This window comes from Mastigoproctus giganteus, chromosome 5 (assembly GCF_048544385.1).
Source record: "Mastigoproctus giganteus isolate SK-2022 chromosome 5, ASM4854438v1, whole genome shotgun sequence".
Taxonomy (NCBI): Eukaryota; Metazoa; Arthropoda; class Arachnida; order Uropygi; family Thelyphonidae; genus Mastigoproctus; species Mastigoproctus giganteus.
The window spans coordinates 197617315-197636388 of record NC_143579.1 but is presented as its reverse complement, the minus strand read 5'-3'; the positions used below and the strand labels follow the sequence as shown (position 1 = coordinate 197636388).

Here is a 19074-nt window from a genome sequence, read left to right as displayed (position 1 = left end):
CTAAGGCCATATAGCTCCGGGGATATGCGGTGGTCATTCCCTGACCTTTCCGCATCCTCCGTATTTGGTGGTCACGGGCTCGAACCACAGTCTAATCAAGAAGCGTATGCTATGCACAGCTGCTCCTTCCCACCTGGCTACGGAGGTGCCTCGATTTCTTTGTAGCAAGCAAGCATATCATTCGCCCCATCTATTAACTTTTAAGAATCGTTCGCTGTCAGGATCCATCTTCTCAAACCTCACCATTGCCGATGCAATTTCATGAAATGCCACTGCCATCTCTCTGGTGACAAAGCATCTCAGCTCCTCATTTGGTTCATCTTGAGCTTCATCAGCATTTTCTTCTTTCACTATCGATGCCTACAAGTCACCAAGTTCTTCATTAGATAATTCCTTCTCTTCTTCCTCTATTAACTCCTCCACGGGTTTGCCATCAACCTACAACTGAAGTAGCTCTGCAACCTTACCTGTAATCTCTTCATATGATTCGTCTTTTTCAAACCCTTCAAGGCCTTTTACGTGCTGTGGGCATGTTGTCTTCCATGCGCCATTTAAACAACTTTTAGTAATTTCCACCCAGGCCTTATTAATGTTTAAGATGGCATGGTAAATATTGTAAGATTTACAAAAGTTTCTTAACATAAAATTTTTCTCATTGTCTACTACAGACAATGCCTGAGCAAATGTTGTGCGTGAATAGTATTGCTTTTAAATTCAAAATAACACCCTGATCCATAGGCTGGATGAGTAAAGTCGTGTTTGGCGGTAGAAATATGACTCTCGTGTTCAAATTGAAATCATCTAGATGCGTAGGATGTCCAGGAGCATTATCTAATAGAAGCAAAAGCTTGAAAGGAACGTTGTTGTCTTTACAATATTTTTCAATCTCTGAAATGAAGCAACATTTAAACCAGTGGTTTTCAACTGGGGTGCTGCAACAACATTCCAGGGGTGCCACATAATTTGGATTAAATTACTTAAACTTATTATTTTTTAATTTATATGTTTATTTCATTATAAAAAGGTGTACGGTATCTTTTTAAATTTGTGGTGATCTATAATTGATCTTTACTTAGTACCTCTATATAAAGAATAAAATTATATAGTGTATATATATAATTTGTATTATGAAATGTAATTTTTATAATTATATTATTGTAATAAATATCATATAACATATATATTTTTTAATATTATATATATATGTGTGTGTGTGTATTATACACAGAGAGAGAATCAGATCTAACAGGCAGAAAATTGAGTAGGGGTGCCGCAAAATAAAATAAATTACTTAGGGGTGCCGCTATTAAAAAAAAGGTTGAAAACCACTGATTTAAACCAATCCTTAAATGGAGATATAATCCATGCTCTCTGGTTCGATCGGAAATGCACAGGTAGGGTGGCTTTATTGATGCCCTTAAATGCACGAGGCTTTCCAGAATGGTACACAAGCTGTGGTTTTAATCTGTGCTTTTAATCTCCCACTGCATTAGCTCCAAGCAAGAGCATAGTCCTATCTTTTGATGCCTTGAAACCTGGCATTTTATTTTCCTCTTTGGCAATGTATGTTCAATCCAGCATTTTTTTCCAATACAGAGCAGTCTTGTCGACGTTAAAAATTTGTTGCGTTGAATAGCCGCCTTCATCAATAATTTTTTCCATCACATCACAGAATTTCTCTGCAGCTGCAGAATCGGCACTGGCGACTTCACCGCATACTTTAATCTTTTGGAAACCAGCGCGATGCTTATCTTTAATATCTTCATAAATACTTCTTGCTTTTGCTTGAATGGCCATTGAACTCAGGGGCACTTGCTTCTGAATTTCCATCCATATTATTAACAGCTGTTCCATCTTTGATATAGCACCTGAACGCTGTTTTGTGATCACTGATGATCTTAAGTGCATTGATCCTTTGACATGTTCTTTTATATGTGCACTGTCCTTTAAAATAGTATTCACTGTTGAAGCAGCGAGACCTAATTCCCTTGCAATAGATGACAAACTTTGTCCTGCTTCATAGTTCTTAATCATTTTCATCTCCATTTCTAAATCAATTTTGTTTCATTTCCTGGCACTGCCAGCACTTGATCTTTCTGTTGGTCCCTTTCCCTTTATCATTGTAATACGTAAATAGGAATGAAAAGAAGATTCTGAAAATTTGTTTTTTATATGATTGAAGATTTCAGTGAAGGGGAACACATTTCACAATAATAGCGTAACATAAAAACACACAGAATTCCAGTTATCGGGATTATCGCAAATGCAACAAGATCGAATTTACTAACCGTTTGTAATTAGATGCACTAACAGAAAAGCTGAATAAACTGGAAAGTGCAAATTGTTTTATTGTTTTATGGTCGTGACCTCCAGAAACGTGCTTTAGAAAAATATCACAAAGGCATTAAAAATTGATTTTTATAATGAGAACATATGATAACGATGAAAGTGTAGTGCAATTTCCATTATAAATATGACATTTTAGAGAGATAAATAGCTTAGTAAAAAAGCAAAAATTTCAACTTCCAAGGTCTTGGAACAAATTACAAAAAAAAAAAAAAAAAAAAAAACAATATGGTATTGGGTTCACATTACGATATTTTCATAATACCTCAATTTATCCCTACAGATGCAAAATATGTTTCCATATTTTTTTCAGTTTGCACCGGCTGGCAAAAACTTATGTAAAGTCGAATTTGTGTAAGTCGGGGAGTTCCTGTATACAAAAACAGATTTTGCTGAGCAGACCAGTGAAACTAATGGTTTCTGGTATAACTTTAAGTTGGTATCAAAGAATAAAAATAAGCTTTTATTATATCTTTTATTAACAACTTTTTTATAGATGCTGTAATGTACAATACAAAATTCAAATGCAACACATTCAAAGTTCACATATGTACAATATACAAAATTCACAGTTTATAATGGTCATTTTTCAAAAAGATAATTCCTTTCTTGTAAATAAAAACTGCTGACTAGCTACACAAAATGTGCTAAAAAAGGAGAACTTGGTTTTGAGTTACCATCTGCCTTTCTATAAAACATATATCTTCAATGTTATTATACGCACTGCTGCTCCTCCCACCTGGCTACGGAGGCACCTTTCAAAGTTGAAGAAATATTAATAAACTAACAATGCGCACAGTGAAAGTTTTAAATCCTCAAAGAATCTTTAGTAAACATTAATAATCTTTTTAATATTCATTCTTCTAAAATTTATTTTGATTTAAAATGTTTCTGCTATGCTTATCGCAGAATAATCTCTTAAGTTGTACACGTCCATAAATTGAAAACTTCTCTAACTTGAACGAAACTCAATGGAATAAATTCGTATGCCAAAGAGATATTAAGCAAACATCTACACATTAACTTGGACATGCTGCAGTGAAGAATCTCACCTTTTGACCTCACTTTTCTGTTGTATTAGATTGAGCTTCTTTTCCTCCCACCTTGTTAAGGTACTTTTCTGAAATGCTGTTCACCATAAACTCGAAAATGAAAGTAATATAAAAGTTATACTGAAACAATCAATTAGAGGCTAATTTTGATGATGGGGGAAGGGGAGAGCTACAAGCATATGGTTGGGATATCCATTCAATAACTGGAAGGAATAAGGTGTAAAGCAGGGATTATAAATTAATATTCATTAAGTGGATCAAATTTTTAAGAGATATAACTGCTAGCTACAAATATTAAGCAGTTTTTAACAAAGTGATTGAAACTGAGGTTGGGTCAAAGGCTGTTTATAGAGAGGTGATGACTCTTTATTTCATTAACAGTGCACCCTTTAAAAAAAATTAATATTTCATACTTCTTTTTGTATTCATAATATTAAGATTAGTTTCAAGTTTTAATTATTTTTAACTGATATATAAAGCTCTCTTCACTTTAACAATATTTAGCCTGAGGTACTGATTTTATGAGGATTATGCAGGGAACATGAATAACTCCAGTAGATAAAAATTTGCTAAAAAACATTCTAGCTATTTTATGTTATATATCGTGTACCATAATTAGTACATGATATATCAATTTGAACTAACCTTAAAACTTTTAAGTTAAAATTTTTAAAAAAGTGTTAACATAAGTTCCAGGTATTTTGTTTAAAATACAGGAACCGATATGTGAAATATATCAAGGAAATTCTGTACACGAATTTGTGATATTTTAAACATTAGCTAAAAAAAAAAAAAAAAAAAATGAGTAAATAAAAAAAAATCCATGGCAACCTAAGAATATGACATTAAATTGGACAAATATTTACAATGGCATTAAATTGGACATTATATTTACAATGGCATTAAATTGGACATTATATTTACAATGGCAATAAATTGGACATTATATTTACAATTCGTTATCCCATCCCCACACTCTAAAATCAGAGTTCAAATACGTAGAAAACATGGTAAAAATCTTTAAGTGGATGCTTTATGATCATATTGCATGTATGAATAACTCATACAATTAACCCCAACAGGACATAAGGGATGAAAATTCAAGCTCAAAACCTCCATTTATAAGTACACATTTCCTTCTAACCATTGTTTTACATCAACCTTTTACAATAGCGATAGTGGACATTATTCCAATAAATTTCCTGAAAAAAATAAAATCTATGTAGGACTTTGCATTAAATAGTAGATTATTAACTAAGAAATTAACACTTCTACATTAAAATATATGAATGCATAAAATTTTAAAAAACTATTTTTACCACTTTAACACTGCAAATAGATTCTTCAACACAACTTAGCATTAATTTCTATAATAAACATGCATTTTAAAAAAATATGTTCTTTCAACTTGGTGTTTTTCTACAGATACACACCTCTATACACTGCTAGATTCTATACAACAGAAAAAAAACTTTTAAGTTAAAATTTTAAAAAAAGTGTTAACATAAGTTCCAGGTATTTTGTTTAAAATACAGGAACCGATATGTGAAATATATCAAGGAAATTCTGTACACGAATTTGTGATATTTTAAACATTAGTAACTGTCACTGCTATTCCGACTTGACTGTTAAAAGAACATTTCCAAAGCTTCACTAGAAAGAGAAAATCCAAATCGTTTTTTTTTTCCCCCCCACCTGGTTAAATACTTTGACACATCACTGCTGCAAGGAATTATTAAAATACCAAGAATGACTTGGGATAATCTGTTATATTTCATGCTTCCTTGTGTACTTGTCAGTTCCCTGAACAAGGACCATGCACATCAATTCCTTCATCTTTCATAATAGTGTCTGGCAGATTCTCACAGTGAAACTGATAGACCTGATGCTGCAAGAACTGGAAACTTGTCCACAAAATTTCAAATTCAAAAACGTTTCACTGATGACATTTGTGCATTTATAAGAACATCACCTGTATCAATAAAGCACTTCTTCACTGAACAATCTTCTCCTCTTGTTTTAGACTCTGTCCACAGCCTTAACAAAAGAAATGCCTATGAACTATATTAGAATCATCCTTCTGTTTAGTCTTCTGTGGTAATCAACTATCAAAATGGAAGTGGAAGATATAAAAATGGTTTGTATGACAAAATTTGCAAATGACTTTCTTCAACATATTGAGGAATAATGACAAACAGTACACGGAAGTGAGGTATACTGGATTGAAAAGTTATCTTCAGATTTTCAAATGTTGGTATAAATGTTAAAAGAAACAAGAAAATTGCTTTATTCAAGCCATAAGAAAGGAGAATGAACAAATTATCTGCACAAATCAAGATAACATGCCTATAATTATTAACTTGCTTGGCTATTTAGGATTGCTTCCACCAAAAATATGCAATTCAGAGGTTTTTTTCCCCTCAAGTTCATCAATTTGTCTTCTTTCAAAACTTTTGGATCATGAATTGGATTTGAACACATGTCAGTACACCCAATAGCGATCACTTGTACTTTTCAATTTGTAAATTACTTATGTGGCTTTTCTCACCACTTCTATTTTTAAATAGACCTGTCAAAGGTTGCCCCTGTTCTACTAGCCCAGTTACACATTTAACCAAAGACAGCCATCATATACACACATTTTAAAATATTTTTTAATTCAGTTGCATGCATCATTTGAAACTGTTTAAATCTCTTTCCTTTTTATCACCTCTTCCTAGATAGTAATTTCCACCAACTCATCCACTTTCACAGGAAGGCATGCAGCTCCCTTTTTGGCACACAAGTTAATAAGATGACAGGAACAGCAAATTACCATCAAGTGATTAATACTCTTGCTACTCAAGTTTTTAGGCCTACTATAACAGATACATCATCATCATTAAGTGTCAGAAGTTTTTTTGAAGGAATACCACAAGCTTTCAGGTTGTTTAGAAGATGTCTAATGTACCCTGTAGAGTCACTTTTCCAATGTGGGCTCTGAGAACAAGCTGCTTTCAATTTATCTTTTTTTATTATTATTATTATGACAGATCACCACAATGGGATATAGCTTGGAATCACTTTGATTACTGTCCTCTGTAACGTTCAAAAATGACCCATTTTTTGAAAGAAGTAATAAGCCATCATTGCCACTTCTTTCCCATCTGTGAAATTTTACTAGCAATGCCTGTTGTTTTTGTTCTCCCAGAACTGTTTTTTGCTATTTCCCTAGCAGGAAACACAATTCTAAATAACCCACCTGCCTGACCAACACATCTCAGAGGAAGATGCAAATAAACATTTAGTGTGTGACATCACTGCCATGAAATGCTACTTATTTCTATGCACTTGCAAACTGTCTTTATACTTACTTGTTTGCAATTTACTAGCACACCTGATAGCCAATTTTGGTAAGGAAAATAAGCAAAAATGTGCAATTTTTTTTGTAAAAATTCTAATTTTAATGTAGTTTACTATTTTTTTTTTTTTTTTTTTCAAAAAGGAAAAGATGGGAAAATCTCAGTTTCTGCAAAAAAGATACTGCAACTCTTTGTCACTAGCTATATTACAACAATGAGATGGTGAATGGGTCAAATCGAGTAAAATAGACAGATTTTCCCTTGTAAATCTGGAGAGTTGTGCAATTGTGTATGTATAATAAAGCATTATATCTAGTAAATGTATTAGTTATGAATGAAGGATTGTTCATGATTTTAGTGAACATTAGCATCTCAGGCTACATTGCTCTGGTCTGCTATGTCTGTAGAGGTGTGTTCATCCTGTGGTCTTCCGTCAAAAGAATATCCTTCTGATATCCTTTTGACGGAAGACCACAGGAGGCATTGAATGGAACGTGTTGGGAATGGTGGGAGTTGTTTTACCAAGATCATTAATACACGAGTTGAAAGAAAAATGGGATGCTAGCAGGTCAGCTTTATCCTTGGATGAAGTGACAACAGAACCATCTGGTTTAGACAGAGGTGGGAGCAGAGATGGGCAAAAGTTGCGGCCAACAGCTTTGGCAAGAAACCAGAATGCTCAGCTACCATTAGGGCAAGAAGCAAGTTTTCTACTCTTAGCCTGTTCAAACTCTAGTTTGGACTGGTTAATAACTGCTTTACAATTGTTTCGAGCTTTGGTGTAGGCAGAAAATGAAACTGAAGAATTAGAAACCAGCAAATTACGATATGCAACATTCTTCTCTTGAACAGCCTTAGCACATTTATTGGAAAACCAAGGTTTAGATAAAGGACGAAATTTTAAAGTGGAGTGTGGGATAAAGGATTCCATTCCTGCAAGAATAATTTCGCTGACATGATCTGAGCAAACGTTGACATCAGAACTTTTGAAACAGTAAGCCGACCAAGGAAAAGAAGAAATGAAGTCTCACAGGTCATCCCATTTTGCATTCTTGTAATGCCAAACAACACGAGGTTGGGAATAGCCATGAGATAAGGGTTCCATTGGAGAAGAGACAATCACCAAGTTGTGATCTGAAGTGCCTAAAGGACCTCTCACTTCAACCGTGTACTTAGAAGGGTTGTTTGTGAGAAAAAGATCAAGCGTATTGGCTGTATGATTAGGATTGTCCGGTATTCTTGTAGGTAAATGAACAATCTGTGCAACTGAGACTGTCTATCTACAACCCTGATTACAAAGAAATTTAAGAATTCTTCCAGTCTCTGAGAGGATAGGACCCCAGATCTCTCAAAATGAGTCACAGATGGTTTCGGCACCTCCATAGCCAGGTGGGCAGAAGCAGCAGTGCGTAGTACATGCTTCTTGATTAGACCGGGGTTACAGCCCATGACCACCAAATACGGAGGATGCAGAAAGGTCAGGGAATGACCACCGCATATCCCTGAAGCAATATGGCCTTAGTTGCTAATGCTCCAAATAACAACATCTCTATCTACAGGTGGTTTTGCTTCTTGTCACTCATTTATATTCTTAGTCACAGAGAACATATGTAAGGAGGATGACTGAGGATTTTGTTTTATAGTAAAACCGACTGACTGTTGGAATGTTCTGTCTACAAAATAATAGTTAATGATTGTAAATAAAATCACATATTGCAATAAAGATTAGATTTACACTGATTACTTTACTCAACTGATATACTGTTGACTCAGAATGATACAGAAGTCAGTAGTCAACTGCTGTCAATTTCTGTTGTATCAACATCCTGAATGGCATTTGTTCGTCACTGCCTACCAATCTATGGGAAACTATATACCTTTGACTGCATACTTCTGACATCTGAAATAACTGAATTTTTGTGCTGCTATTTGTAGTATTTTTTTTTAATACCTCACTGATACCACGTGGCCACTTTACAGGTGCCTCATCAAATAGCAGGTGTTCTCGTTACAGTTCTCTTATCAGGTAGCACTTCATCAGATAAAGTTCTCAAAGGAACTTTCTATTCTGATGGGAGAGGGGCAACTCCAGAAATTGGCTGTAATAACAATATCTCAACCTTTAAAGAAATGACAAATCAACCTTTTGTCATGCCATTTGTTTAAAAACAATGCAATAAAAGTTACCTTCTAGTAATTCCACTCATATCCATCTTAAAATTTGGATTGCTGTCACATGCAACCTTTGTCCCATTTTTAATGCTTTCCAGCCTGAATGACACAACACAGCAGGCCTCATCTGATTTATACAACTTTTCAGTCACACAACATCCCACTTCATTGGTCTCCACTTCAAACTATCACTTACCCTCAATAAAATCTCAGCAGACTCTTCACAAAAACCCTTTACTCTAATAACTCCACTGAAAACCTATCAAAGCCTTTTCAAAAGCAATAAAGACCAAGATCAATTCCTTTCTCTTCTCTGTATTTTTAAATCAATTTCTCAATCCAAAATATTGGTTCCATGGTTGACTTACCTTACATAAAGGTTCGGTGAGATACTTACCTCATCCCTCCACCTCTGTTCTATGACCCATTCCCATATTCTTCATAGTACAGCACATCGATTTCATTCCCAAGTAACTGGACACATTTTCAGACATCACCTTAATTTTATACGAAAAGGCCTCGCTGTTATCATTAGCATCACCAAGGGCACATGATACAAGAAAGCAAGATTATATAGCATCAGATAAAAAACACACACACACCACCCCTTCTCATTTCACCCATCCACTCGCTCCAAATGTTTGTCTCGTTCTGCCTTTAATCTGTTTAAGCTATCAACTTCTACAAGACAGATGGTAGTTTGTTCCAGCAATTAACCACCCGCGGGCTGAAGGCAAACTTCCGCATATCTATCCTACAACTGTCTTTCCTCAATTTGAATTTATGCTCTCTCAGGCGATTATTCTCAGCAAGAGGAAGAATCTCATCAGCACTGAGCATGCTCAAACCATTCAAGGCTTTATACAACTCAATCAGATCATCTCGCAGGTGCCTAGTCTCCACACACTGTAATTTGCAAAACTTAAGCCTTTCTTCGTAAGAGCAACCCTTTGTTCCATTCACTAATCTTGTTGTTCTTCTCTGTACTCATTCCAAAAGCTCTACATCCTTCTTAAAATGAGGCCTCCAGACCTGTATACAGTACTCAAGGTTTGGCCTGACCATTGCCTTATACAAGGGGATAATCACCTCCTTATCCCTGCTAGCAGAATTCCTGTATATCATTGGCAAGACATCGTGAACTACTCTTGCAGCCTTTTTTGCACTGTTCAGAAAACTTCATATCTGCCTGCACAATTACCCCTATGTCCTTTTCACACTCTACCACTGTCAGTGTAGTACCACACAGTTGTACATTACTTGGAGGTTACTGCTTCCCATATGCAGTACTTTACATTTGTCGATATTAAACTTCATTTGCCACCTCTCAGCCCATCTTCTGCAACTTTCCTGTTGCAGCAGCGTATCATCATTTGTGTCATTAAAAACCCTGCCGACCTTTGTATCATCTGCAAACTTGGACATTAAGCCTGATATACCATCATCAATATCATTAATGAATACAGAAAACAACAATGGACAACAACACTAAACCCTGGGGGACTCCACTACTGCCGACCGGGCTAGCCGGGTGGGTAAAGTGCCTGCCTGGAAACCCGAAGGTCGCGGGTTCGATTCCCGCCTCGGGCTTGGATCAAAGTACTGCAAAAAAAACTTGGGAGGTGCATTATGGCCACAGAAGCCTATGCGCCAAAACTACCAAAAAAAAAAAAAAAACTCCACTAATAACATTAGTCCATGAAGAGTGGTGTCCATTGATTAACACTCTCTGTTCTTCTCCCACTCAACCATCCCTTTATCCATAGCAGCAATTTGCCTCCAATGCCAGACTGTTCCAATTTGTGCAGCAGTCTTCTATGTGCAACAGTATCAAAAACCTTTAAGTTCCAAATACAGTCGAACTTCCCTATAACGAATTCTATAAATCCAGCGAAAAAATTCGTTATAGAGAAATTTCGTTATACAGAGAATATCTTTTTTATTAGAAATTGTTATTTAATTAGAAAATGAAAATGAATCTACATTTATTTTTAATGTATTTTATTTCAAAAACACTTATTTAAATTACGCTTACACAATTTTCGCCAGTAAGTATCACAAATTAAAAACAATCCGTAATTTTCGTTTGCACAGTACAATTAAAAAATGTCTGATTCTCAAAGAAAACCTCACATTTGTTCGGAGCATTAAAAACATTATCAGGAACATTTTCACAAAACTGTAGTTTTGTGAAATCATTAATCATTAATCATTTTGTGAAACCGTTAATCATTTCTTCACGAGTTGGCTTTTCTACGGGTTGTTCTGATGTGTCTTCAGCGTCATCGTTAATTTCTTCGTGATCATGGTCGTGTCTAACACTGTTCAGCAGTATTTCATCTTCATTTGGATGTTCTGTTGTAGTCAGGTCTTGATCTACATAAACATAACTATCCAGTGTTATTTCATTTTCGATGTTTCCGGACAATTCTAATATTTTCCAAAAGTTTTTCAGTTGTGAAAGGGGCAGTTCATCTTGTTCATCCAGTTGATGTTCGACTTCTGCATTCAATGCCAATCCCGCTTTCGAAAAACAATTTTGAATAGTGTATTCAGTGACATCGTTTGTCCAAACTTTTGCCAGTTCAGAGATGCAATCTCTAAGGTTAATTGTAACTTCCAAGTTTCTATTTTCTGATAACGCATTGACAATCTTCATTATTATTCTCTTTCGATAATGAAATTTAAAATTTTTAATTATGCCTTGGTCCATTGGCTGGAGTTTTGACGTCACGTTTGGTGGTAAAAACAATAACTTCACACTTTTAAGTTTGGCAGAAATACTGGCAGGATGTGCTGGACAGTTGTCAGTTACCAACACGATTTTCCTTTTTTCTTTTGTTATACGCTTGTCTAGTTTTAATATCCAGTCTTCAAAGATATCACTGGTCATCCATGCTTTTTTATTAAAGGTGTAGTCAACTTCCAAAGATTTTGTGCCTCTAAAACATCTTGGGTTTTTTGATTTTCCTATTACTAAAAGTCTTAATTTTTCATTTCCTGTCATATTTGCTCCAACTAGCACAGTGATTCTTTCTTTGCTTTGTTTTCCGCCAAAACATTTATCATCTTTAAAAGCAAGAGTTCTATTCGGTAAACATTTAAATAATAAACCCATTTCGTTAGCATTAAAAACATCCTTAGGTTCATATTCTTCCAAAATCTTCTTTAAGGTAGTGTTCCTCGAACTGTTGCAATCTTCTTCACTTACATTAACACTTTCTCCACAAATAACCTTTTCCACAATTCTGTGGCGCTTCTTAAATTTATCTAGCCACCCAGTGCTCGCATTAAATTCTGTATGTCCCAGGGACTGTGCAAATTTCAGAGCTTGTTGCTTAATTATTGGACCCGATATTGGTATATTCTTTTCACGTATCATTTGGCAACCCATTTTAGAACAGCTTTATCAACATCTTCGTATATACACAACTTAATTCGCTTCTGTCTGCTGCTCCTTCAATTGCATTTAAAATTGATTCTCGATTTTTTAAAATCGTAGATAAGCTGCTTGCAGGTATGCCATATTTCTCCGCAATATCTTTTTTCTTAAACTCTGGTCAATATCATGAAGAATCTTTACTTTATCATTAATACTTAAACATTTTCTCTTCGACATTTTTTCCCCAAATGTAAAAATCACTGGGACTGTAGCTCTTGCCTGATACATACACCGCAAACTTCGCTGCGCTGGCCATATAGTGAATTGTTAGGTACAGGTACCGCCTACTCAATGACGTTTGCTTGCCAATTCAACAGTATCACGTGACTTTTCCTATCAATCACTTTGAAGAAATATACGACTTTCATTCATATATAAATTTACGGTTAATGTATGCTGTATGTTACTTTTCAAAAAAAAAAAAAAAAAAAAAAATACAAGAGCATATAGCCTATGTGATTGATGACAAATTGTTCTAAAAGAACTAAATAAAAAAAATTTTTTTTTCATGAAAACCATCTACTAGGAGTCCAGTTAGATGAGAACGGACATATCATATAATGATTGACAGGAAGGTCACGTGTACGGTTGAGGTGAGAAGCGAATGGTCACTCAGTAGGCGTTCGTTACTAAAAATCGACTATGGCATCATTCTATGTATTGCCGCCGCAGCACGCTAAAGGCTTACCGCAGCGAATTTCGTTTTCCCCTGAGCCAACATCAATTTACAAATCTATCCTATTTATTGTAAAGTTCATGACCACTTTTAAGAAAACCCATTTGGTTTTATAACTGTAACAAAAATGAAACAAAGACCTTCCCTACGGGCGTCAATGACCACAAGTATTCACTAAAAAGAATGATTAATTCCAGATGCTAATGCGTAATTTCGGAGGGAAGGAGGTCGTATATTTTAAAAATTCGTTATAGAGAGACTAAACACTTCGCTATATGGGGTTAATTTACATGTAATTTCGTTTCAAGGTGCAATGTTTTGCGAAAAAAAAATTCGTAATATAGAGAAATTCGTTAAATAGAAGTTCGTAATAGAGAAGTTCCCACTGTATATTATATCAAAATTATTCTTTGCATCCAGTTCCTTTGTGACTACATCATAGTATCTAATCAAATTGATCAGACAAGAGTTCCCTTTAACAAACCCATGCTGTGTCCGAGCTATAACTGAAGTCTTGTCTAGATGATCCCTGCAATGCTTCTTTAACTAGTGCCTCCATTAATTTCCTGGAACAGAAGTTAAACTAACAGATCTGTAATTACCTATGTCTCCCTTTGATCCTCCTTTGTTGATTAGGGTCACATTTGCAATCCACGGGTACCTCCCCTGAGTCCAAGGTAGCTCTCATAATTATGGCTAAGGGTTTGCGTACTTCCTTTGCTGCCTTTTTTAATATAACTGGATAGATTCCATCTGCCCCAGGTGCCTTTCTTATGTTTACCTTCAACAATTTCTCCTCCACTTTACTCTCAGGTATTACAAGCTTATCTTGCTTCTTGCCAGAGTTTAATACACCTCTGGCATCCCCTCCTCATGTGTGAATGTAGATGCAAAATATTAATTTAGTTTGTTAGCCACCTGAGCAGGATCATCAACAGCTGAACCATCGATATCAAGTGGACCAATCTGATTCATCCCCTTCTAGTTTACATAAGTAAAGAACTCTTTGCTGTTTTTCTTTGCATCCTTTGCCATAGGTTTCTAGTAATCTGCCTTTGCCTGCCTAACCTCCTTTGTGACTTGGTTACAGAACAGCTTATATCTATCATAGGCTTCTGTGTCACCTGTTAATTTATATGTATCCCATGCATTTTTCTTCTCTGCCACATGTCTAATTAGTGCATCTGACATCCAATTAGGCCTAAATCTTGAACAATATTTCTTAGTATGAAAAGCCTAGTAGCTTCCAAGATTATTTCTTTGAATGCTTCCCATTTTGAATTTGCTGTTGGTAACATCATCAGTTGGTCCCACCATATAGAATTTAAATACTGTCTCAGACCACTGTAGTCACCTTTACAAAAGCAAAAAAACTCTTCCCTTTACCCCTGATGGTAGTTACCTCTTTGAGTAAATCCCACATCAGCACACTGTGATCACTGCCACCTTGTAGTTCCTATATCTGCAGATTCTTAATTCATGAAGAATCACTACTGATAATCAGATCAAGAGAGGTACTCCCTCTAGTTGCCTCCCGAACATGCTGATGTAGAAAACACTCATCCAATAAATCCACAAAAGCCTTGCTAGTGCGTGAGTGACCAACCCACAAATTTCAGTCAATCTCTGGGAAATTAAAATCCCGATTATAAGACATTTTGATTTACTGGCCCACTCTATTTCTCTGCACAATTGCTCATTATACTCATCAGATTCATTAGGCCTGTAACACACATCTACTCTCATTTTCCCTTTTCCAATGCTTATTTCACACCAAACAGTCTCAACATTACATTGTCCACCAAGATCAATTAGATGCACTTCCATAGATTTTATGTGTTTCTTAACTAACAGCATAACCCCTCCTCCCTTCCTGTCCAATCTATCCTTCCTGTACACATTGTACTCCCCAAATTCCAATTCTACACTGCTTATGTCTGTGTGACACCACGTCTCTCTGGCCGGCCGGCCAGGCTAGCCGGGTGGGTAAAGTGCCTGTCTGGCAACCTAAAGGTCGCGGGTTTGAATCCCGCCTCAGGCTTGGATCAAAGTACTGCAAAAACTTTGGGAGGTGCATTATGGCCACAGAAGCTGATGCGCCAACAACTACCCAAAAAAAAAAAAAAAAACCACGTCTCTGATATCCCAGCAATATCTGCCTTTGAATGTCTTGACTAGCAATTCAAGCTCATCAAGTTTATTAACTATACTCCTAACAATGGTGTAATTGCAAGTATACATGCACCTGTTTCTACTCTTAGTTACCCTAACACAGCCCATGTATTTACTTGTTCCACTGTGACTCCCAGCAGTCCTGGAAATCCCCATTACCTTCCTTTCCAGGCTGCTGCTCTATTGTATTACATAGAAGCAGTGCAAGAATCACTTTCCCCCTCTGCCAGCAGCTATTGGTAATCTATTAGTCTGTGTATCCCCCAAAGCTAGCAGTTTTCTGACCCACCTGACTCTGCCTCGATATCATCAGCAAATATTCTTGCACCCTTTCTATTTAAGTGTATCCCATCCATGTAGAAGCAGTCTTTCCTGTTAGCAAGCACAGACCAGGCTGAGAAAAATTCTATACCTTGAGCCTTGCACAATCCCTGTTCATTATGATTACATTATGAGAACTGTGATGAATAAAAAATCAATTAACAACAGGGCCAATCAACCTCTCTTTGTATTGATTTGCATATGATGTGTATTACTTGAAAGATATGTTCTGTTGGGGGGGGGGGGGATTATTTATGTGAGTAAAGAGCACAGATCACATTTATCATTTTTAATTAAACTATAAAAATATAACTAAAGAGAAAAATAATGATAGCATTCAACCATCCCCTCACTCCATCATTCAACAATTTGTGATCTCGAGTCTTGGCGATCAAGATTACAATTTTTTTTTTTTCCTTAGTATAAACTTAGTATTAGTATTAGTAATGGCTGCATGGTGCAAGAATGCCTATGGCTTATGCTGCACCAGCCAAAAAATAAAAATAAATAAATAAAAAAAATAAAAATAAAAAAAAATATCCGAACAAAACAATGATAAAAACGAAAAAAAAAAAAAAAAAAATAGATAATAATAATTAATAAAAAAAAAAGGAAATTAAACTTATCATCCTATGCGCTTCCCTTACCCGAAGTTACTATCCAGATGACCTTTGAATTTCCCGAAACTGTCGGCCTCTACCACCCATGAAGGCAACTTATTCCAGTAATTTATAACTCGCTGGCTAAAATAAAACTTCCTGCAGTCCAATCTAAACATTTCCCCCCGTAACTTGAATTTATGTCCCCTAGTTCTAGCATCATTTATAATCTTAAAAATTTCGTCCTCATTCATTTTACTGATGCCTCTCAGAGCCTTAAACACCTCAATCAAATCTCCTCCAAGGTGTCTAGTTTCCAAACTCTGCAACCCACATATTCGAAGTCTTTCTTCATAAGGATGCCATTTTGCCGATCTCGCCAGGCGAGTTACCCGTCTTTGCACCCTTTCAAGAAGCTCGATGTCTTTCTTTAGGTGCGGTCTCCATACTTGAACACAGTATTCCAAGGGTGCATAAGCCTTATATAATGGGATTATCACGTCCCTATCTCTACTTGCAAAAGTTCGATAGATCATCGATAGGACACCATGGGCCTTCCTTGCAACCTGTTTACAATACTCAGAGAATTTCATGTCTGACCGTATCGTAACACCCAAGTCCCTTTCCTCCAGTACTGGGTTTAGTTGAACTCCACCAAGTGAATAAGTTATTTTGGGATTACTGTTTCCCAGGTGTAATACCTTACACTTTGTTGGATTAAAGCATAGCTACCATTTTTCTGACCATTCCTGAAGTCTATCTAGGTCTCTCTGAAGAAGCTCAGCTTGACAGTGATCATTAACTACTCTACCAATTTTAACATCATCTGCAAATTTAGACATCACGCCCTCCATCCCTTCATCAATGTCGTTTATGAAAATTAAAAACAACAGTGGTCCTAATACTGATCCTTGGGGAATCCCACTTCTTACATCAACCCAATCTGAGGAATAGCCATTTATTACAACCCTCTGCCTCCTGCCCTGAAGCCATCCTTCTATCCATCTAAGGATTTTCCCAGTGATTCCAACCTGTTCCAGCTTATAAAGCATCCGCTCATGTGGGAGTGAGTCAAAAGCTTTGCTGAAATCTAAATAAACAATGTCGAAATTATTCCCTAAATCCAGCGCGTGAGTGACCCTTTCGAAATAGCGAACCAGATTTGTTAAACATCATTTTCCCTTTACAAAACCATGCTGAGAATCCTTGAGAATTTCAATTCGATCCAAATGATCCTGAATTACACCCTTGATCATTGCCTCCATGATTTTTCCTACTACTGAAGTCAGACAGGTCGATAATTTCCAACTTCACTTTTAGAGCCACCCTTATGTGTGGGAGATACATTGGCACTTTTCCAATCCAGGGGAATCTCCCCAGAGTCTAATGATGCTCGCATAATTAGCCTCAATGGTTCAATGCACTCGCTTGCCGCCTCCCTTAAGATTATAGGGTATATTCCATCAACTCCAGGAGCCTTACTGGTCTGTAGGCTCGAAAGTTTTTTCATTAAATAATCTTGTGAAATTTCAATATCATTAATTACATATTTTTTAACTTCGCTCCTGCAATTTCCCATTGCCACAAAAGGTTTTTCATTTGTAAATATCGATGCAAAATAACTGTTGAGTTCATCTGCAATGGCAGCTGGTGTATTTAATACTATCCTCTTTCCCTTACGTAAAGGTCCAATCTGGTTTGTCCTGCTCTTCTTGGCATTTATATATGTGAAGAATTCTTTATCCCCCTCTTTGCTCTGTTTGCTAGTGATTTCTCATAAACTGCCTTTGCCTGTCGAACCTTTTCTGTGGCTCTATTACACATCACCTTGTAGCTGTTATAGGCTTCAGTACTTTTTATTGCTCTGTAACCTTTCCATGCTACCTTTTTCTGCTCAAGTAATGTGGCAACTTCACTATTCATCCAACTTGGAACCCTCCTCGTGGAGTATATTTTTAATGGTATATACACATTCAAGGCATCTGTGATTAATGTTTTAAAAGCATACCACAGTTAAAATGTATTCATTTTCTGCACGATATTTACCCAGTTAATAGAGGCCATGTAGTACCTTAAGGCATCGTAATTTCCTTTTCTGAAATTAAAACCCATTCCTTTGCCTTTTACTTCTGCTGCCTCTCTCGTCATCATCCACCCTAGAACTCCGTGATCACTTCCTGCTACTGGTTCCTCTACTGTCAACCCTGTTATGTCATCTGATTCATGTGTGATGTTGAGGTCTAGGATATTCTTTTCTCTAGTACTTTCCCTGACATGTTGATACAAATAACAGTCATCTAGTTGATTTAAAAATTTTGTTCCCCATGTCGAGTTTCCTTCCCATTTACTCCAATCAATTAGAGGCAAATTGAAATCACCCATAATAAGACATTGACGCTTACTTGCCCATTCCATTTGCATATAGAGGCTTTCGTCATAATCTTCACAATCACCTGGTCTGTAGATTACTCCTACTCGCATTATACCTTTGTCTCCAACTATCTCACACCATACAGACTCTATACTAGCATGTGAAATGTCTGAATCCGGGAAAGCTATCGTCGCACTCAGGCTGCTTCTGATAAGAAGAATTACCCCACCACCCCTTCTATCTACCCTATCCTTCCTAAATACATTATACAAGCCATACTGAAACTCATCATCATCCCCAATTTCCGGGTGGCATCACGTCTCTGTAAGCCCTATTATGTCCGCGTTACTTGTTTTAACCAGCAGTTTGAATTCGCTCATTTTATTGACGACACTTCTAACGTTACTGTATAAACAATTAAGATTTACAGTTCTTGTATATTTAACAACCCTTGAAGTTTTTTAGGCTCTCTTCCCTGATATTAGCTACCCGCTCACGTGAAACGTTTCTGCCCCCAGAACATCTAGATAATACGTCCAGTTGGGGTAGCAGATAAGAACTCTTAAGGTATGTGCAAGAGTT

General features: G+C 36.3%; 1 protein-coding gene across 1 annotated transcript in view; it reads right to left on the bottom strand.

Moving 5' to 3' along the window:
- Window positions 1-4511: 4511 nt before the first annotated feature.
- LOC150085984 (uncharacterized) overlaps window positions 4512-19074 on the bottom strand; it is a 45531-nt gene continuing 30968 nt past the window's right edge. The window contains exon 3 of the mRNA XM_090373634.1: window positions 4512-4600. Within this exon, the coding sequence (XP_090229760.1) occupies window positions 4550-4600 (51 nt within the window). The 3' untranslated portion in view covers window positions 4512-4549. The remainder of the gene's footprint in view (window positions 4601-19074) is intronic.